The sequence below is a fragment of the Mustela erminea genome, chromosome 15 (genome assembly GCF_009829155.1).
Source record: "Mustela erminea isolate mMusErm1 chromosome 15, mMusErm1.Pri, whole genome shotgun sequence".
NCBI classification, from domain to species: Eukaryota; Metazoa; Chordata; class Mammalia; order Carnivora; family Mustelidae; genus Mustela; species Mustela erminea.
The window spans coordinates 85,442,237-85,465,369 of NC_045628.1; the positions used below are offsets into that span (position 1 = coordinate 85,442,237).

At 38.5% G+C, this 23,133-nt stretch overlaps 1 protein-coding gene across 1 annotated transcript in view; it reads right to left on the reverse strand.

Annotated features, from left to right (window-relative positions):
- The window catches only part of PARP4 (poly(ADP-ribose) polymerase family member 4), a 106,279-nt gene that overhangs the window by 29,405 nt on the left and 53,741 nt on the right, over window positions 1–23,133 (reverse strand). The window contains 10 exon segments of the mRNA XM_032314629.1: window positions 7,494–7,616; window positions 8,216–8,311; window positions 9,616–9,681; window positions 9,683–9,697; window positions 11,080–11,160; window positions 11,415–11,585; window positions 13,228–13,327; window positions 15,899–16,086; window positions 16,951–17,018; window positions 18,001–18,196. Coding sequence (XP_032170520.1) covers window positions 7,494–7,616; window positions 8,216–8,311; window positions 9,616–9,681; window positions 9,683–9,697; window positions 11,080–11,160; window positions 11,415–11,585; window positions 13,228–13,327; window positions 15,899–16,086; window positions 16,951–17,018; window positions 18,001–18,196 — 1,104 coding nt within the window.

Genomic DNA, 23,133 nt, shown 5'->3' on the forward strand with positions numbered 1-23,133 from the left:
CTGATGCGGGACTTGATACCAGGACCCTGAGACCATTACCTGAGCCATGCAAGAGCCCCTCATCAATTTTTTTTTTATAATTTCTATTAATTTAAAAAACCTCTGTCGAACCCAAATTCATTAACATTTCTCCTATGTTTTCTTCCAGATATTCTAGTTTCAGTTGTTATATTCAAGTCTATATTCTAAATTAGTCTTTGCACATGGTGTGAGCTAAGGACAGAGGTTCATTTTTGTTTATTTGTTTGGCAAATGGCCATCCAATTGCTCCAGAAAAGAGCATTTGTTGAAAAGATCATCCTTTCCACATTGAATTGCCTTGACACATCTGTAGAAAATCCATTGACCCTGTATATGTGGATATATTTCTAGACTTTCTACTCCATTCCAACTGTTACATGTTTCAGTGGTGTTCTCATGGTGCAGATGTCTATTTTACACAAATATCACACTCTCCTAATTACTGTAGCCTTATAAAAAGTCTTAAAATCAAACAGTGTAAGACCTCCAAACTTTTCTTCTTTTTCAAAGTTGTTTTGGCTAACAAAGATGCTTTATATTACATATACAATTTAGAATCAGTGTGTCAGTTTCTAAACAAAAAACTTGCTGGGACTTTGAGTTGGATTGAATCTATGATCTAATCTATAGATTAATCTGAGGAGAATCTGATTAAACAAATTTAATCCAAGAACATTTATTTATTTTTTTTAAAGATTATTTATTTATTTATTTGACAGACAGAGATCACAAGTAGGCAGAGAAGCAGGCAGAGGGAGAGGAGGAAGCAGGCTCCCTGCTGAGCAGAGAGCCTGATGTGGGACTCGATCCCAGGACCCTGGGATCATGACCTGAGCCGAAGGCAGAGGCTTTAACCCACTGAGCCACCCAGGCGCCCCTCCAAGAACATTTATTTAGGTCTTCTTCAATTGCAATTTTCTCAGCAATGTTGTGTAATTTTCAGTGTACAGGTCCTGCTTATTTTGTCAAATTTGATTCTACATATTTCATATTTTCTATGGTATTATAATATAAGTGGTATTGTTTTTTAAATACCAATTTTTAATTGTTGCCAGCATACAGAAATTAAGTTGGTTTCTTACATTTTTTAAGAGGATTTATTTATTTATTTATTTGCCAGAGAGCGAGCGAGCGAGAGAGAGATCACAAGTAGGAAGAAAGGTAGGCAGAGAGAGAGGGAGAAGGAGGCTCCCGGCTGAGCAAGGAGCCTGATGTGGAGCTCAATCCCAGGACCCTGAGATCATGACCTCAGCCAAAGGCAGAGGCCCAACCCACTGAGCCTTCCAGGTGCCCCTGGTTTCTTACATTGACCTTGCATCCTATAACCTTGTCAAATGCACTTACTTACTAATCCTACTAGTCCTTCCATAGAATCTTTAAGATCTTCTACAGAGACATTTAGGTTGTTTGTGAGTAAAGAATGCTGATTTGTTGATTGTTTCCTTTTGCTATGTAAAAGGAAAGCTTTTTATCTTGATGAAGTCCCAATAATTCATTTTTGCTTTTGTTTTTCTTGCCTCTGGAGACATCTCTAGTAAGAAGTTTCTGTACCTGAGGTCAAAGAGTTTGCTGTCTGTGTTCTCCTCTAGGATTCTGATGGATTCCTGTCTCATATTTAGATCTTTCACCCATTTCAATTTTTTTTTTGTATGTATGGTATAAGATGTGGTCCAGTTTCATTCTTCTACATGTGGCTGTCCAGTTTTCCCAACACCATTTGTTGAAGAGACTTTCTTTTTTCTTCTTCTTCTTTTTTTAAAGTTGGATATTGTTTCCTGCTTTGTCAAAGGTTTGTTGACCATAGATTTGAAGGTACATTTCTAGGCTCTCTATTCTGTTCCATTGATCTATGTGTCTATTTTTGTGCCAGTACCATACTGTCTTGATGATTACAGCTTTGTAATACAGCTTGAACTCCAGAATTGTGGTTTCTCCAGCTTTGGTTTTCTTTTTCAACATTACTTCAGCTATTTGGGGTCTTTTCTGATTCCATACAAATTTAGGATTGTTTGTTCCAGCTCTGTGAAAAATGCTGTGGTAATTTTTTTAAATTATTATTTGATTTTTTAAAAAAGTTTTATTAATTTACTTTGTGAGAGAGAGAGAGAGCATGACTGGAGGGGAGAGGGAGAGGAAGAAGCACATCCCCCACTGAGCAGGAGCCTGACGCAGCATTTGATCCCAGGACCCTGGGATTATGACCTGAGCTGAAGGTGGATGCTCAACTGACAGAGCCACCCAGGCATCCCTTTTAATTCAATGTAATTAACATATAGTGCATTATCAGTTTCAGAGCTAATTTATTGATTTATCAGTTTCATATAATACCCAAGGTATATGAATACCCTACATCAAGGGGCCTCCTTAATGCCCATCACTCAGTTACCTCATCCCTCCATCCACCTCCTGTTGGTGGTAGTTTGATAGGGATTGCGCTGAATGTGCAGATTGCTTTGGGTAGTATAGACATTTTTTTTTTAAAGATTTTATTTATTTATTTGACAGAATCACAATTAGGCAGAGAGGCAGGCAGAGAGAGAGAGGGGGAAGCAGGCTCCCTGCTGAGCAGAGAGCGCGATGCAGGGCTCGATCCCAGGACCTTAGGATCATGACCTGAGCCACAGGCAGAGGCTTTAACTCACTGAGCCACCCAGGCGCCCTGGTGGTATAGACATTTTAACAATATTTGTTCTTCCAATCCATGAACATGGAATGTTTTTTCCATTTCTTTGGGTTTTCCTCATTTTGTCTCATTAATGTTCTATAGTTTTCAGAGTACAGATCTTCTACCTCTCTGGTTAGGTTTTTTCCGAAGATATCTTATGGTTTTTGATGCAATTGTAAACGGAACTGATTCCTTGATTTCTCTTTCTGATACTTCATTATTGGTGTAAGGAATGCAACAGACTTCTGTGTGTTGATTTTATATCTTGCAACTTTGCTGAATTCCTGTATCAGCTCTAGCAATTTTTTGGTAGAGTCTTTCTGGTTGTTGCTCTCTCCCTCTTCCTGTCTCCCTCAAATAAATAAATAAATAAATAAATAAATAAATAAATAAATAAATAAAATGAAATCTTTTTAAAAAATAAATGTTTTGTAGAATTCCCCTGGGAAGCCATCTGACCTGAACCCTTGTTTGTTGGGAGATTTTTGATTCCTAATTCCATTCTTTGCTTGTTTGGGGTCTGTTCAGACTTTCTATTTCTTACTGTTTCAGATTTGGTAGTTTATATGTTTCTGGGAATTTATTCATTTCTTCCAGATTGCCTTATATGTTGGTATATAATTGCTTATAATATTCTCTTATAATTGTTTGTATTTCTATGATGTTGGTTCTGATCTGTCTTTTTCATTTATGGTTTTATTTATTTGGGTCCTTTTTCTTTTCTTTTTGGTAAGTCTGGCTGGGGGTTTGTCAATGTTGTTAATTCTTTTAAAGAACCAACTCCTAGTTTTGTTGATTTGGGTTTTTTAAAATTTCTATATCATTTATTTCTGCTCTAATCTTTATTATTTTCCTTTTCCTGTTGGATTTAGGCTGTTTGCTGTTCCTTTCCCAGCTTCTTTAGGTGTAAGTTTAGGTTGTGAATTTGAAATTTTCTTCCTTCTTGAGGAAGACCAGTATTGCTATTGAACATCTTTTCCTGTACTTACTGACCATTCACATATCTTCTTTGTAGAAATGTCTACTCAAGACCTGTGCTCTATTTTAAAAATGTTTTTTTAAAGATTTTATTTATTTATTTGACAGATAGAGATCACAAGTAGACAGAGGGGCAGGCAGAAGAGAGGAGGAAACAGGCTCTCCGCAGAGCAGAGAGCCAGACATGGGGCTCGATCTCCAGGACCCTGAGATCATGACCTGAGCCAAAGGCAGAGCTTTAAACCCACTGAGGCACCCAGGTGCCCCTTAAAAATGTTTTTAAAAATTTATTTATTCATTTAAGAGAGACAGAGAGTGGGGAAGAGGCAGAGGGAAAGAATCTTCAGTGGACTCCCTGCTGAGCATGGCGCCTGACATAGGATTTGATCTCACAACACATGAGATCGTGACCCTGAGTCAAAAACCAAGAGTCTGATGCCCAACTGATTGAGCTTACCCCCTTACCCTATTTTTGAATTGGGTTGCTTTGTTGTTGTTGAGTTTTAGGAGTTCTATACATTTTGGATATTTTTTTTTTTAAAGATTTTTTATTTTTTGTCAGAGAGAGAGCGAGCGAGAGCGAGCACAGGCAGACAGAGTGGAAGCAGAGTCAGAGGAGAAGCAGGCTCCCTGCTGAGCAAGGAGCCCGATGTGGGACTCAATCCCAGGACGCTGGGATCATGACCTGAGCCGAAGGCAGCTGCTTAACCAACTGAGCCACCCAGGCGTCCCTACATTTTGGATATTAATCCCTTATCATGTATACCTCTGCCAAAAATTTTCTTCCATTCTGTGGGTTATCTTTTTATTCTGTAGATAGTGTTTTTTTTTTTTAAAGATTTTATTTATTTATTTGACAGAGAGAAATTACAAGTACACTGAGAGGCAGGCAGAGAGAGAGAGAGAAGGAAGCAGGCTCCCTGCTGAGCAGAAAGCCCGATGCGGGACTCGATCCCAGGACCCTGAGATCATGACCTGAGCCGAAGGCAGCGGCTTAACCCACTGAGCCACCCAGGCGCCCCGATAGTGTTTTTTGATGTACAAAATTTTTCTAAATTTTCATGAAGTCTGATTCCTTTATTTTTTTTTTTCTTTTGTTACTTATGCCTTTGGTATCACATCCTGACAGATTACTGTTAAACCTAAATGGTGAAGATTTGTCTTATGTTTCTTTTAGGAGTTATATTGTTTAAGGCCTTATATATAGGCCATAGATTCATTTTGAGTTAATTTCTGTATATGATATTAGGTAAGGATACAACATCTTCTTTTGCATTGTGGATTTCCAGTATTTCCAGCACCATTTATGCTTTCCCCAATGAATAATCTTGGTACGTTTGTCAAAAATCACTTGACCATATATACTAGGGTTTATTTCTGGACTCACTATTCTATTCTATTGGTTTTATAAAAGTCTGCCTTTATACGAGCATAACACTGCTTTGATTACTTATCATTGGAGTAAATTTTGAAATCAGTAAGTGTGAGCCCTCCAGTTTTGTTCTTTTTCAAGATTGTTTGCTATTTTGGAGTATCTTGAGATTCCATATGAATTCCACGGTGGATTTTTCTATTTCTTTTTTTTCTTTCTTTTTTTTTTTTTTTTAAGATTTTATTTATTGTGCACCTGGGTGGCTCAGTGGGTTAAGCCTCTGCCTTCAGCTCAGGTCGTGATTTCAGGGTCCTGGGATCTAGTCCCCCATCGGGCTCTCTGCTCAGCAGGAGCCTGCTTCCCTCTCTCTCTCTGCCTGCCTCTCTGTCTACTTGTGATCACTCTCTGTCAAATAAATAAATAAAATCTTTAAAAAAAAAGATTTAAAAAGATTTTATTTATTTATGACAGAGAAAGACACAGCAAGAGAGGGAACACAAGCAGGGGGAATGGGAGAGGGAGAAGCAGGCTCCCTGCTGAGCAGGGAGCCCATGTGGGGCTTGATTCCAGGACTCTGGGAACCACGACCTGAGCTGAAGGCAGACACTTCATGACCGGGCCACCCAGGGTGGCCCGATTTTTCTATTTCTTCAATAACATTGCTGAGCTTTTGATAGAGATTGCATTGAATCTATAGATTGCTTTGGGTAATATTGACACTTTAATAATAATACTGACATGAAGAAGCAGAAAAAGTTCAAGTTCATTGCTTCTTTCTTCTGCCTGCTCAAATCTGCCTTTGAATCCCTCTAGTGAATTTTTCATTTCAGGGTATTGTACGTTTTAGCTCCAGAATTTCTTTTTGGTTTCTTTTTAACTCTTCTTATCTCTTTACTGATATTTCCATTTCATCCATTCATCATTTTCTTGACTTTCTCCTCATATTCCTCTAGTTCTCTGAGCACCTTTAGATCACTGTGTTAAAGTCTTAGTCTAATATATCTGCCACTTGTCTTTTTCAGGGACAGTTTCCGGTTGTTTCAATTTTGGAGGAGGTCATACTTTCCTGTTTTTTGTGGTTTTTTTTTTTTGTATGCTTTGTGATTTTTCTCCCTTGAACACTGAGTATCTGAATCTAATAAATGTGGTAAATTTGGATATGAGATTCTCTCCCTTCCCCAGCGTTTGTTGTATTTTTGTTATTCTTTTTCCTTTTCTTAATTGTTGCAGGCTGTCTCTATGGTGAGGATCAGCCTGAAGTATAAACTTAATGTCCTCTTACGTCTCTTCTGAGCCTTTCCTTGGCCATGGGCAATAATTTTTTAATTATACTCATATAGGAGTTGTTTTGGAATGTCCTAGTCTTCAATGGTTGACTCCCAAAAGGGGAAGAGTAAAAAATGAGCAGAGAGAGTAAAGGTGCAGCTCTTTATATCTCCTGGAATTTGCTTTAGCCAAAAGAGGAGGGACTTGCAACAAGAGGGGAGGTGCACCAAAGGCTGCCTACCTCTTTATCTGCCAGTTGGGACACAGTCATTTCCCCAGCCCTGCCACTACCCATCTGTCCTGTGGAGGCTACAACTTCTCTTCTCTCTAGTGTGACCTACGTGACTAGAGAAGTGAACTCAGAAAAAGAGTAAAATCAGGATTTCAAAAGTTATTATCCCTCTCTCCTTTCTTTAAAGACAACTGTAAGATAAAACAAAAATTCTGAATGAAGGATTTGAGGAAACATTTACGGTTTTGTTTGGTTGTTGCTGTGTTGTTATTTACCATCTCAGATCATGATTTTTGAACAAAGTAAGCAAAGGATATCTAATGTGTTTTTATATTCTTAATTGACACAGTAACTTCGAAGTGGATCAAAGTAAATAAATGTTGCATATATTATTACATTTTCCCAAAATTCCTCTCAAAATTTTTCCTTAGAATCTAAATTTCTTATTTGGCAATTTTATTCTGCTAACCCAGATACCTAAGGGTTCATTAGCACTGTTTTGTTCCTTTGGTTTTGAATATGCCTTTCAGTTTCTATGCGAATCACATTTTCCAATTTTATTTCTGGTCACAAAGGCCACAATATAACATGTTACAAACTTTAAGAATTATTAGTGGTGAATTTAGATGATCAGATAGGACTTTTCTCACTACTTTCATGATGAACTATTAATTACTTAGAATAAGTGACTTTAGTTTCTTGTATGACAGTTTATTTGTCTATGAATGAAGTAAAATCACAGTTATTCCCCTTTGGTATTTTACAGCTACATTTATGTATGGTGACTCTCTCAGTCATATGACAGCTTTTTTATAAATGTGCAAATATTTTCCATTTTGAGGGTGACAACAGTTTCTGCAAATTCAAGCAATATGTGTGCTATTTGAAGCAAAGGGCTCCCCTCACAATCATACAAATATGAAAACACAATATTAATTGATTTGGTAATTAACACTTACCTGTGCCGCACTGGTATCTGGTTGCTCCTCCTGCCAGCTCATGTATGGTAGAAAATCAACATCTTCTTTGGCAATAAGTTCCCAAATATTAGGAATATTAGGAGAAGGCAACTCCTTACCATCCTATATTGAATTAAAATTAGGTAAAAACAAAACAGACATTATCAAATTAAATGATTACTATTCATTCTAAAGCCTGGTGAATCCTTAGTTTGAAATATGTATGGGTGTCAGATTAGATTGTTCTGGGCCACAAGGGAGGGAGAAAGAGTCTAAAAAGAAAATTATGCTCAGTTGAGTGGCTTTCCTCTTTCTTGAGCTGGGTGTGGGGGCTGTGGTAAGTGCTTTCCTCTTAAACTTACGAAAAAGAAAAGGCCTCACAGAGGATGAGGGAAGCTCAAGCCCTTTCTGTTTTTTGAGGGTCTTGTGTTAATAAAAGATGAGAAATGCCCAAATGTAGTAAAATTATAGTGTATCTCATAAATATACATATAACTAAGTAATAACTTATAACATCAAAAACATAACATATGTGACTCATTTAGAGAAATTATAATGAGCCCTTCGTGAATGTGAGGCTCTGGTTTCATGGTCCTCCCTGCCTCTCTCCTCCCTGCTCTTCATAAGCCATGAATGTGGATATTGTCAGTAACAGTCAGAGCAAGAGTAATTTTCTTAATATGTAAATACAAATGAAATAACCATGAATTAACAATACATACCCTCTTCTCAACTGCAACAAAGCTTGTAAACTGCGTTATGAGACAGTTTTCTTTACTGAGTTTAATAATCAGAGATTTTAAGATTTGCTTCTTCATCTAAAATAGAATCAAATGAAGTCATGTCTTATTTTATTTTTCACTGTTTAGCTATGTATGACCAACCAATAAAACAAGTATTAAATAACCAACAAATGTATTTTTCTACAAAATAAACCATTTTATAATTAGTATTTCAAATAAAATTGAGTCAATGGCCCTGTCTAAATGTCTACAGTAGATGACTTAACATTAACTTAACATAGGATCAAGTGACTGGTTAAGTCATAGAAAAATAATTCATATTTATATAGTTCTTTATGACTACAAAGAACTCTCACTCTCAAGTGTGGGGGGTTTCTGCATTTTTTAACAGTCTCTTCCTCCCATTTTAAAGATGGGAATCCAAGGTGTGGAGATGTAGAGTGACTTTTTCAGGACTATTTGGTGGAAGGGCTGGTCAGTTGCCCACACAGATAAAAAGGCCTTAAGGAGGGCACCTGGGTGCCTCAATTGGTTAAGAGTCTTGGCTTCAGCCCAGGTCATGGATCCAGGGTCCTGGGATTGAGTCCCACATCAGGCCTCCCTGCGTGGCATGGTGTCTGCTTCTCCCTCTACCCTTCCCCCTATTCGTGATCTCTCTCTCTCTCTCTTCCTCAAATAAATAAATAAAAATCTAAAAAAACAAAACCAAACCCAAAAAGGTCTTAAGTAAAACAGAACAAAAGGCTGCTAATCTAAGGGCAGCAAGGGAGTACAGTGAAAACACAAGGCCATTCTATTACCTGCCATGACTGCATTAAACAGCCAGGGGAGGTCCTCTGGTTCCTTCTTTTTGGGAGGGCATTGAGCGCCACTTCTCCTAAGCTCATTTAAGTTCACAGCTACCAAGGGACCAGGTCATCAGGTGGGCTGGCTGAGTGGGACCCCCTGTTGGAGGCCTCATCAGGTCAAGTGAAGAAGGCACAGGGTGGGCTTTGGCTCCACTGTGTGTCTTTAGGCTGGTCACTACCTGTCTTGCACCTGGGTCTGCTTTCATCACTAAGATGAGAATACCAACGCCTATAGTATATAAGATCTTAGGTGATATTTATGACAGGAGCTTACCAAACATTCTCTGAGCCCTCCTCTGGCCTCCTCTTGATGAGGAAATGACCAGAGAATTCTTAGGAAACCAGTGACATCCGTTCTTTCATTAATTCATTCAGCAAACATTTACTGAGTGCCCTGCACCCCAGGTGCAGAAAATACAGATACAATGATGACTGCCACCATACCACATGTCTCTCCATTCAGCTGTCCTCACTTTACAGTTCCATGGATAGATCAATTAAGAAGGATGGAGAACAATGAAAAGAGCAAACCTCATGGTTCGTTTCATTTTCGTGGAGAATGCCGTCTTCATAATCTCAGATCAGAGCTCGTGCTGTCCAGCTTGTGGATCATCTGTGTTTAAGCAGCAAAGGGGAAAAAAGATTCAGATGGCTTTCTCATTAAAGTCTTAACTTAGAAAACCACTTTTAAAATTGAGGTATAGTAGTACACACAATAAAATTCACCCCTTTTAAGTGTACAGTTTGATGAGTTGTAACAAATGTATATAGTTGTGTGACTACCACTGAAATAAAGATACAGAATAGTTCCTTCAATTTCAAAAGTGAAGGGCACTCCTCATGGTCCTTGCTGTCACCTCAAGACCTTGGCACCCACGCATCTGTTTTCTATGCCTACAGTTTTGTCTTTTCTATAAAAGGGCATTTTGCTAATTCAGTTTATTTCTAAAATTTTAAACTGTTCTTCTACTGTAGGAAGAAGTCCACTTAGTGCTGTGATGCCTAACTGTGAATGTGACCTCCACTCTGAAGGGCAGGGGTGGCAAAATGTGCCCTGGGAAGTGCAAGGTGAAGGACTGCCCCCTTCCTTTCCAATAACTAAGAAACACAGCTGATTTTAATAGCAATGTTTGCTTACAATGATAATTCCAACTCTTGTAATTTTTGTTATCAGTAAGGCCATAATTCACAGAATAAGTACAACTATAAAAACTTCAATTTTATGGAAAGTGACCTCTTTCCAGGTAAAACCCTTTTAATTATTAATTCCCCCCTTAGATTCATTTTTTTTAAAAAAATAGGGAGAGTCCCTTAAGTTCTATACATATATCACAGGCAAACAATAAGTTATAATAATTGATTCAGGGCTAAAAAGTAAGCTGTATTTTATTTTTAAAAAAAGACAAAATATCTGCAATGTCTTGGAAGTAGTTTACCTGGCTAGGCAAATAAACACTCCTATGAATAAAGCTACATATATATAGTATTATAGGTTAGGCATTTTCCAGGTATGAATCTAATAGATTAAGTACTAATACAAATACTATAAACTTTCTGGTGATAATTCATTTGCTTTTACTCTGAAAGTAGAAAAAACAAACACATTCTCAATATATGTTTACTCTCAGTCCAGTACTGTTACACTTCATATTTCAAAATAACAAAGGTTGATCTGTGGTGCTTAATTTTTATCATGTCATGAACAACTTTGAGAACCTCCTTAAAAAGTGTTCCTGTATAAAATACTAAATTTAATTGTAGTTAGTCATATCCACTGATGCCCATATGGATACACCTAGACTCAAGAACCCCAGAAAAAGAGCTGCTGCATCAGAAACTGAAGGAAAGTGTTCTCGTTTGTACAGACAACGGTTCCCCATATCATACTGTGCACTGAAGGGTCAAAATAGAAAAACAAGAACAACAAAGGTATGAAAATATAAATTTATTACAACTTTCAAAGAGTGAGTTCATAGTTAAAGTTTTTAATCTTACAGTTCCAGTTGTCTTCTGAAGTTCACTAGTTGATACTACTGTAGAAAATTCTTTCTCTTGAATCAATGCACATAGAGTTGCCTGAAATGGGGGAGGAGGGTGGAATCCCTTATTAATTTCTCATTCTGTAGAGTCTCAGTTTCACCATGATTTTCTCTTTCCTTTTAATGGAAAGGCTCCCCAGTATCCCCAGTTAACTACCCATTCAGTTTCCAGTAGGAGAATATTTGCCAGCATGTTATGATACAAGGAGGGGGAAGGAAGAAAAGAAAAAGAAAATTGTTGGCAACATACGTTGCTCTTCCCATAGTAGAATGAGCTGTGTGCTTCCTTACCTGTATACAATGAGGAATAAATCCATAGACAAGGAGTCGCTCGTTGTGGAACAAGGACTGCACCTGGGCTGGAGCCTGGAGAGGCTCAGGTGCATCTGTACTTAGCTGCTGCCATTTGATGGAGACAGAGTGACAACATGGAGAATGTAACCTAGCCATTTGGTCTTCTATCTATTTATAAGAGATGAATTATTTCTCTTTCAATGTTACATCCAGAAAATAGTTACTTAATACTTAAAATAATTTTATATTCTCTCTCTCGGGATTTGTGCTACTTTCATTTTGTTTTTCTCCTTCCTGCTTAGGGTACATTTTCAAAAAGATTTTCAATAGAATTCTTAATAATAGCATTAGCACATAATTTAAATACGTAAGACATTCCCAAATTATTCCATTACTTAACTACTAATATACAACTCTGGCAAGGAGTAGTTGCTAGTTATAAAAATTAATCTTACAAAGGACTTGAATAGACATTTCTCCAAAGAAAATATGGCCACTGAACACATGAAAAGATAGTCAATATTACTAGTCATTAGGAAAATGCAACTCCGAACACCAATGGAATACAATGTCACACCCTAGGATGGTTATTCTAAAACAAAAACCAAAACCAGAAAACAACAAGTGCTATCAATTATGTAGAAAAATTGAAACCCTAGTACATTGCTTATGGGAATGTAAAATGGTGCAGCCACTGTGAGCAACAGTATAACAATTTCTAAAAAACAAAACACAGAATTATCATATGGTCCAGAAATTTAACTTCTGTTATATACCTAAAATAACTGAAATCAGACCTGAACACTTGTTTATATGGCAATACTCAAAGCAGCATAATTCTCAACCACTAAAAGGTAGAAGCAACCCAAATATCTATCAACAAACAAATGGATAAACAAAATTTGGTATGTGAACACAATGAAATATTATTTAGCTTTTAAAGGGAAAGAAAATTCTGACATATGCCACAACATGGATAGACCTTGAAAACATACCAAATGAAACAAGACAGGCACAAAAGTACACATATTGTATGATTCTGCTTTCATGAAGTATCTAAAGTAGTCAAATTCATAAAGACAGAAAGTAGAATGGTAGTTACCAGGGACTGGGGGAGGGTGGAAAGGGGAGTGGTTTAATGAGTAGAGTTTCTGTTCAGGATGATGAAAAGTTCTGGAGATGGATGGTGGTGATGGCTGTACAACATTGTGAATGTGCCTTTATATATTACTATTTTTAAAGATTTTATTCATTTACTTGAGACAGAGAGAAAGAGTAGGAGAGAGAGCACAAGTAGGAGGTAGGAGCAGAGGGAGAGAGAGAGAAGCAGACTCCCTGCCAAGCAGGAAGCCCAAAGCAGGGCTTGATCTCAGGACCCTGGGATCTTGGGATCCCAGCCAAAGGCAGACACCAAACTGACTGAGCCACCCAGGCACCCCTAGTGTACCTTAATGCCACTGAATGCCACTTATGAATGGTTAAAATGGTGAAGTTTATGTATATTTTGCCAAAATAGCATATTAACTCCAGCAAAACATGTATAATACTTAAGTCACTTTTGATAAAAACACCTCCATGTCACTTTATGAAGAAGAAATCAAGCTATTAGGTAGGAGAATGAGCCAATTAAGGAGAATGCGTTCCTGCTAGGTGTCAGATGGATATTAACTAAGTAATTGCTTTCAGTAATTTTGTCATTTTCCTAAGTCCCCTGTGAAAACACAGAAGATACTGTCACTAGATTTGCAAGACGATAATATTTCCATATGTTTAAGCATAAAACTAGAAATAAGATGTTTGAAAAACGTACCTGTTTTTTCCAACTATGTTTGGATTTTGAGTTAAAATACTCAAATACTCCAGCACCGTACTGGGACAAAGTCCTTAAGATATGGCAATTTGCTGTAGAACTGATCACAGGTTACATGTTTTAATTTTCAAGAAATTTTAGACACATTTTGAATTTCATGTAGTTAACAATGTTGACATAGCTCAAAACTCAGTAGAAGAGATACTGCATGCAGAAGAATTAGTCTTTGTAGTTGAGGTTAAAGAGATGAAACTCAGGAAGGACAGTAGGAACATCTGAAGGTTTGGGTAACTTAAGCTCCCACGTATCAGAGAACTTATTTATTTTTCACAATAGAAAAAAAAAAAAGAGCAGAAATTCTTGACTCCTGGTTTACCAAAGAAGGGAGTAGATGATTCCGAAAAACCTTCAAAAAAGTTAATCGGAGTGCTCGCTTCGGTAGCACATATACAAAAAGTTAATCGGAATACTGACAAAAATATCAACTTCCTTTCAATAAGTGTCATTTACCTAAATTTGATCTCAAAGGCCAAGCATTGGAAGTGTTAATAAAGTCTACATCTTAAAATATGATGTGTATCTAGACAGCAAAAGAGATAAAGAAATCTCTTTCTAGCAAAGATAAGCTTTGCTACTTCAATGGCAGCGTCCTATTAAATTTCTCTCAATAATAATTCTAAAACTATTAACCTTAGGGAGGTTCCGCCTGAAATAGTAAAGACACAATTACTTTTCAGGAAAAGAGCTTAAAAAAATTATTTCTGAAATATTTCTTAGCCTATTGATTGGATTTGTCTTTAGTCTTCAAAATTGGTGGTGATTATAAACCAACTAGATAATTCCCCTAAGCTGTAGTTTATTTGTATTTTATCGAAGTCATCGGCAACTGAGGCTTCTTGGAATCTTTTTTTGCTCCTGCTGCGTGGAGCTCAGAGGACAGTTTGTGACAACATGCAGGATGAAAAGTCTCTACTGGACAACTCCCATATTGCTAGAGTTTGTGAATACAAATGAGCATTATAAAATGAGGCAGAAACATTTAGAAAGGTCCTAAAACCTGACAGAAAATCAGGAAAAATTCCAGCTTCCTCAGGCTGGGTCGTGTCAAAGCACACGTCATTTCCCAAAAAGGTTCATGTCCATTTTCCCCATCACAGCAGCCCCTCCTTATTTCCTTCCTGGCACTTAGGAAAACCCATCTCCCCTTTCAGCTTATTGGATTACTTGCTGCCTATCTCCCTATACACAGCACTGTGGTCCAGCACCAAGGAGTGTCTGTCTCATGACTAGCTCTCAGCAAAGAAGGAATCAACAGGGTCCAGTATCTTCTGCAATGAGCTCTGAGACATAACACTGGCATAGCCTCTGATACCTGGTCAGGGGAGAAAGGGGGGTGTTGCTGTGTCCGGGAAGATAGAACAGGGCACTGGCTCAGGCAGGGAGGGGGACATGTCCCTGCAGCAGGGTAGGGCCAGCCACCCCACGTCCACAAACAAGTTAATCAGGTAAAGCCTATTTAGGAGCAATTCCTGGGGAGTCCACTGTGGGGTGGGTAAGTTTCCTGGTTGGTCTGTGGTCCTCAGATTAGAGAAGAAGACGAGGAGCTGTGTCTGAGGAGGGGCAGAAAGAGGGAAAGAGCCCTCTGGGCAGGCAGGTCTGGCTTGGGTACAGCAGAGAGGGCGCTCAAGGGGTGTGGAGGGTCCCAGCTCCTGTAGTTCATAGCTGAGGCCTGAGGAGGACTCCATCCTAGGACAGCACAGTGACCCCAGGAAACACCAACAGCCACCACTCCCACCTCCGCCCCCACCCCCATGTTGAGGGGTGGTCCTGCTCCATGCACTGCCTCAGAATAGGGAGGCCTGGTTATCACTTGCCAGACTGGTGACTATGTGGGGGAAAGTCCAGGGAGATGAGAGTGCAGGCATGCTCTTTGCAAACAACAGTCTGGCCCCTTCTGTTTGGTGCTTTCCTTATGTTTACACCATATGCCTTGGTTCAATCCAAAAAAAGCTAACTATAACTGGGGAGGGGGTTCATTCCAACAACCATGGGGGCCTAGCCTCCCAAGAGAAAGATCCTATTTCCATCATAGGGTTAGTAAATGCAGATGTGCCCAGCCACCAGAAAGGTGTGAAGGAGCAAAGAGTCTGGTTGGGGGCTTGCCCAAAGCAGTGGCCCTCAGCCCTGGTCAGGAACTGCCAGGGGAAGGTGTGCGCCTGGCATTGCCAGGTCTTCAGGCTTCTCAGGATAGGTTGGAAATCTGGATTTTTATACAAAACAAAACAAAACTAACATTGACTTGGTGCTTGCCAGGTGTTCTTAAGTACTTTTTTTTTTCCCCCAAGCAGTGCCAGTGTGTGGGTCTTCCTTACACCACATTTTTCTCACCCCACTGTAGGGCTGGGACTTAACAACTTTTTAAATATGAACTCATTACATTCTCAGAGCAAACCTATTAAACTTATGACATTTTCATTATCATCTTCATTTTACAGATAAGAAGTTAAACAACTTGTCCAGAGCTCTGCAACTCTATGATAAACTGCTTCCATATACTGTTAGCAACTTCAAAACTTCTAAAAATCACGTGTAGGCCAACAGAGAAAACCTACCCACAGGCTACCTTTCCCCCGCACAGTGCTCACTGTGTGACTAGATCTCCTGCACTTACCCGATACCGCAGGAGAACAGCCTCGTGTGCTGGACATTTCTTTTCACAAGCTGCAATGTCAGACTCTCATTCTGGAGGTGCCCATCCGATATAAGGAGAATGCTCCGAAAGCCTTGAGAAGGGTACAGTAGATTTAAATATTGGAGTGTTTTCCAGAAGTCCGTATTTCCCATGGTAGGTGTAGCAGACTGGAGGAAATGAAGTGAAAGGTTATTCATTCCACCATTAACTGTAATCATTTACTAAGGCATGTCTCAAAGATGGTTTGGAGATATCATCACTGAAAAGATATTTTTTAAAATTATACATCTGTGGAACAACTATGCTTATATCCTGTTAATTTATTTCATATCACACAGTAACTACAATATTATTGGTTGACTTCTTTGATTTTTTTTTTAAAGATTTTTTTTTTAAAGATTTTTTATTTATTTGACAGATAGAGATCAGAAGTACGCAGAGAGAGAGAGAGGAGGAAGCAGGCTCTCCGCGGAGCGGACAGCCCGATGCGGGGCTCGATCCCAGGACCCTGGGATCATGACCCGAGCCGAAGGCAGAGGCTTTAACCCACTGAGCCACCCAGGCGCCCCTCTTTGATTTTTTTTATGGTATTCCTGGGTTTGCTGGCCTGGACTGAGGTGGCAACTAGTCATTCTCAGCTTGTGTCATTTTAAGAAAAAGAAAAAAAAGGAATAGAGGAAAACATTCTAACACCATTATGCTGGTTATATTTAGGTGGTAGAACTGTGGATGATTTTTTTTCTTTCTACCTTTCTTAATTTCTAATTTTTTAAATGAGTCCATCTCATTAATATTATATTAATATCATAGCAACATTCATATTATATATTAATATATAATATTAATTATATATTAATCACCATACAATATATTATTATTACTGTAATAATAACAAAAGAGCCCCACTGACATACAAAAACTGAAGGACTAGGGGTGTTCTATTATTGGTCTTGGAGGGAATAAGTCCAGATAGTACCATTAAAACTTGATAGGAAAAGACCCAAGAGACGAAGGACAGTTCTTTTACTTACCATAATGAACTCTGCTGGCATATTATTGCTTGTGATGGATTTAGGATATGAAAATAATTCCTTGTAACCTGTGTGATAAGATTGGCATTGAGGTGCAGCTCTTAAATACTCACTTTATTGACCACTAACAATCATGTTTGATAGTTTAACATATAAAAAAAAAACTTCACCACAGTATTCCTTCAAATAATTAACGTGCGTTGAAACTATGCACTTTTCTGTGTAAAATGTTCTGAGTAAAATCATATGTGTAGACCTCTGTTCTGTAGAAGATGGCTCATGCAAGAAAGATGTGGGGCATCCCAACAGTGTAGGTCGTGGCCGCCAGAGGGACACATTCTCCTTCCTGGCCCTTGGTACCCCAGCCTTACTTGATCTCTGCCCCAGCAGTAACAGATGCTAGCTCCTTCATAAAGGGCTCAGTCTTTTGCTGAAATGGCACAGAAGAATCAATAGGATGTGACTATCCCCTCACTCCACTCTGTGTTCCTTCTCTCATTCCTAAAATACCTTCTTCTGTGGCTGAGATGTCCTCAGGCTCCCACCTGGAGGATGGTGTTACTTTTCCTCTAAAAGGGCTGACCTGATGCTTCCTGAAAGAAAGCTAGATTTTTCTGCTACTGTGTTGACTTTAAGTGTTCTGTCCATATCGTTGGGACCCTCATACATGTCAAACCAAGGGTCTTGCATTTGTTCAGCTGTGGTAACCTAGTAATATTCATACAGTGCTTGCTCTCTAACAGGAATGGTTTAAATCCTTTATGTGCATCAGCTCAGTACTTACAACAACACTATTAAGCAAGAACTATTACTCTTATATTACAGATGAGGAAAGGTTCAAGTAATTTGCCCAAGGTGACATATAGAGCTAGTAAGTGGTAGAGCTGGAATCTGAATCTAGGGACCTAGCTTGAGTGTTCTCTGGTTCTTGAACTCCATGCTATGCTACCTCTTACTCCACAGATGAGGTCAGGCACCAATAGCCAACAGCTCTGCTCATGTCAATATTCAGGAGGAAGCACACTTTCAGGGCGACCAAAGAACACTCACCTGTGCCAAACTTGACAATATTTATCTTTTGCTTCTTACCCATCAAGGACAGTGCATATAAGGCAATTTGCTTGGCTTGCAAGAATGTTGCACCTTCCATGGAATTGGAGCAATCAAGACAAATAATCACTTCACTGTTTTCAGCTAGGTCAGGGACTGTGATACTGAGATCTGGTTGAAAAACAAGCATGCAGGCCTGAAAACAAAAAGAAGAAAGGTGCTGGGTTGATGTTTATCATAACTTAAACTGGTCTGGCTTGTTTATATTGGTATAGGCATGCCTTTAAGATACTGCCAGTTCAGTTCCAGACCACCAGAGTAAAACAAATATCATTAACAAAAAAAAAAAAAGTGAGTTAAATAATTTTGGATTCCCAAAACACATAAAAGTTATGCTTAGGAGGAGTCAAAGTGGCAGAGAAATAGCAGGCTGAGATGACATCAGGTAGCCGGAGATCAGATAGATAGCTTATCAAACCACTGTAAACACCTACAAATCCAAAAGGAGATAGAAGAGAATAAGAGCAACAATTCTAGAAACAGAAAATCGACCACTTTCTGAAAGGTAGGACTGGTGGAGAAGTGAATCCAAAGCAATGGGAAGATAGACTTGCGTGGGGAGGGACCGGCTCCGGACTAGCAGCGGAACAACGGAGCACAAAAATCAGGACTTTTAAAAGTCTGCTCCAATGAGGGACATCACTTGGGAGGCTAAACTGGGGTGAAGCCCATGTGGGGTCAGCGTGGCCCCAGGTCCTGCAGGGTCACAGAAGGATCGGGGGTGTCTGAGTGTCGCAGAGCTCGCAGCTTCGGCTACAGCAATGAAGCTGAGGAGTGAGCTCTCAACTCGGCGTTACCTTGAACTGTAATCCGCGGCATAGGCCACTGCTCTGTGAGTGAGGTCCCCACAAGATCCGGGGAGACATCCCCTGGGAGAGCTCAAGGATCTGCAGGGTTTGGAGACTCCAGGTGGAGCTGTGTGCCAGAGACAGAGACGCTTGGTCACAGGCTGGCTGAGCTCGGAGCAGGGTCAGAGGCCAGGGAGACAGGATTGAGTGAGTGCTTTTATCTGAGGGTGCACTGAGCAGTGGGACCCCGAGCTCTTCCCTCCTCTGGGCCAGAGATTGGGAGGCCACCATTTTCATTCCCGTCCTGTGGAACTCTACGGAAAGCGTTCAGGGAACAAAAGCTCTTGAAAGCGAACCTGAGTGGATTACTTAGCCTGGCCCCTGGTAAGGGCGGTACAATTCCCTCTTGGGCAAAGACACTTGGGAATCACTACAACAGGCCCCTCCCCCAGAAGATCAACAAGAAATCCAGCCAAGACCAAGTTCACTTACCAAGGAGAACAGTGGAATTCCAGAGGAGAAAGCAAAGAGAAAGCAAAGCATGGAATTCATGGCTTTCTCCCCATGATTCTTTAGTCTTGCAGCTAATTAATTTTTTTATTTTTTTCTTCTACAAAATCTTTTTTTAACTTTTACCCTTTCCTCTTTTAACGTTTTTTAACTAGTTTATCTTAACAAAAACTTTCATTAAAAAAATAATAATAATCTTTTTTGAACTTTCATTATTATATTCATATTTTACCTCTCATTGTATCTAACTTTATTTTTGTATACACATAGGGTTTTTTCTTCTAAAAAATTTGGGGTATGACTTCTTTTAATAGATCAAAATATACCCTAAATCTAGCTCTGGGCTTGTTCTAGTCACCAGCCTGAGCAAATTCTCTCCACTTTCTTTTTCTTTATTCTCCCAACCAACTTAGTTTATAAACTCCATTTTTAGAAATTTGAAAAAATATATATTTTTTTCATCTTTATAGGCATATTCCATCCCTTCATTGTGTTTACCCTTATATGTTTTTCATTCTTTAAAATTTTGGGAGGTAGTTTCTTCTAAGAGACCAAAATACTCCCAAAATTAAGGGGTGACCCTGTTCTGGTCACCATTCTAATATATGTATAATATTATATATGATATATGTAATATAATATATACATAATATATAATTACTATATATAATATATAATTAATATAGTAATATAATTAATATATATAATTATGTATATATATAAAATATATTATATATTTATAATATATTTATTTTTTCTTTTTTATATTTTTTCATTATTTGTTTTCTTTTTCTATTTTTTTCTTTTCTGAATTTCTTTTTCTCCTCTTTCTCCTCCAATGATTTGGGGTCTCTTTTGATCTGGTCAAAGCACATTTTCCTGGGGTGTTTGCCACCTTTTTAGTATTTTATTTGCTCGTTCATATATTCTTATCTGGACAAAATGACAAGGTGGAAAAACTCACCACAAAAAAAAGAACAAGAGGCAGTACTGAAGGGTAGGGACCTAATTAATAGGGACATTGGTAATATGTCAGATCTAGAGTTCAGAATGATGATTCTCAAGGTTCTAGCTGGGCTCGAAAAAGACATGGAAGATATTAGATTCTCTAATAACCCTCTCCAGAGAGATAAAAGCCCTTTCTGGAGAAATAAAAGAACTAAAATCTAACAAAGTTGAAATAAAAAAAAATTATTAATGAGGTGCAATAAAAAATGGAGGCTCTTACTTTTAGGATAAATGAGGCAGAGGAAAGAATTAGTGATATAGAAGACCAAATGACAGAGAATAAAGAAGCTGAGCAAAAGAGAGACAAACAAATACTGGACCATGAGGGGAGATTTCGAGAGATAAGTGACACTATAAGAAGAAACAACATTAGAATAATTGGGATTCCAGAAAAAGAAGAGAGAGGAGAGCAGAAGGTATATTGGAGAGAATTATTGTAGAGAATTTCCCTAATATGGCAAAGGGAACAAGCATCAAAATCAAGGAAGTTCAGAGAATCCCCCTCAAAATCAAAACCAATAAGAATAGGTCCACACCCTGTCACCTAATAGTAAAACTTACAAGTCTTAGTGACAAAGAGAAAATTCTGAAAGCAGCCCAGGAAAAGAAGTCTGTAACTTAAAATGGTAAAAATATTAGGTTGGCAGTGGACTTACCCACAGAGACCTGGCGGGCCAGAAAGAACAGGCATGATATATTCAGAGCACTGAATATATTCAAGAGATAAGAGATAAGATGAAATAATATTAGAGATAAGAGATTCAAGAGATAAGAGATAAGATGAAACAATATTAGAATAATTGTGATTCCAGAAGAAGAAAGAAAGAGGGGAGCAGAAGGTATATTGAAGCAAATTATTGTAGAGAGTTTCCCTAATATGGCAAAGGGAACAAGCATCAAAAATCAAGGAGGCACAGAGAACCCTCCTCAAAATCAATAAGAATAGGTCCACACCCTATCATCTAGTAGTAAAACTTATAAGTCTTAGTGAAAGCAGCCCGGGACAAGAAGTCTGTAACATACAATGGTAGAAATATTACACTGGCAGCAGACTTATGCACAGAGACCTGGCAGGTCAGAAAGAACTGACATGATATATTCAGAGCACTAAATGAGAAAAACATGCAGCTAGGCTATCACTGAAAATAGAAGGAGAGATAAAAAGCTTCCAGGACAAACAAAAACAAAAACAAAAACTGAAGGAATTTTTAAACACCAAACCAGCTCTACAGGAAATACTGAAAGGGGTCCTCTAAGCAAAGAGAGAACCTAAACGTAGTAGACCAGAAGAACAGAGACAATATACAGTAACAGTCACCTTACAGGCAATACAATGGCACTAAATTCATATCAATAGTTACCCTGAATGTAAGTGGGCTAAATGCCCCAATCAAAAGACACAGGGTATCAGAATGGATAAATAAACAAAACCCATCAATATGCTGCCTATAAGAAACTCATTTTAGACCCGAAGACACCTCCAGATTTCAAGTGAGGAGGTGGAAAACAATTTACCATGCTAATGGACATCAGGAGAAAGCTGTTGTGGCAATCCTTATATCAGATCAATTAGATTTTAAGCCTAAGACTACAATGAGAGATGAGAAAGGACACTATATCATACTCAAAGGGTCTGTCCAACAAGAAGCTCTAACAATTTTAAATATCTATGCCCCTAACATGGGAGCAGCCAACTACTGAAACCAATTAATAACAAAAATCAAAGAAACACATTGACAATAAGACAATAATAGCAGGGGACTTTAACACTCCCCTCACTGAAATGGACCCATCATCCAGGCAAAAGTTCAACAAGGAAATAAAGGCCTTAAATGACCCACTGGACCAGATGGACATCACACATATATTCAGAACATTCCATCCCAAAGAAACAGAATATATATTCTTCTCTAGTGCACATGGAACATTCTCCAGAATAGATCACATCCTGGGTCATAAATAAGGTCTCAACTGGTATCAAAAGATTGGGATCATTCCCTGCACATTTTCAGACCACAATGCTCTGAAGATAGAACTCAATCACAAGAGGAAATTTGGAAAGAACCCAAATACATGGAGACTAAACAGCATCCTTCTAAAGAATGAATGGGTCAACCAGGAAATTAAAGAAGAATTGAAAAAATTCATGGAAACAAATGATAATGAAAACACAATGGTTCAAAATCTGTGGGACACAGCAAAGGCAGTCCTGAGAGGAAAATATATAGTGATACAAGCCTTTCTCAAGAAACAAGAAAGGTCTCAGGTACACAACCTAACCCTACACCTAAAGGAGCTGGAGAAAGAAAGAAAAAAAAAAAGCCTAAATCCAGCAGGAGAAGAGAAATAATAAAGATCAGAGCAGAAATTAATGAAATAGAAACAAAAAAGGAGGAAAGAAAAAAAATCAATGAAACTAGGAGCTGGTTCTTTGAAAGAATTAATAAGACTGATAAACCCCTGGCCAGACTTATCAAAAAGAAAAGAGAAAGGGCCCAAATAAATGAAATCATGAATGAAAGAGGAGAGATCACAACCAACACCAAAGAAATACAAACAATTATAAGAACATACTATGAGCAACTCTACGCCAACAAATTCGACAATCTGGAAGAAATGGATGCATTCCTAGAGACACATAAACTACCACAACTGAACCAGGAAGAAATAGAAAACCTGAACAGACCCATAACCAGTAAGGAGATTGAAACAGTCATCAAAAATCTCCAAACAAAAGCCCAGGGCCAGACGGCTTCTCAGGGGAATT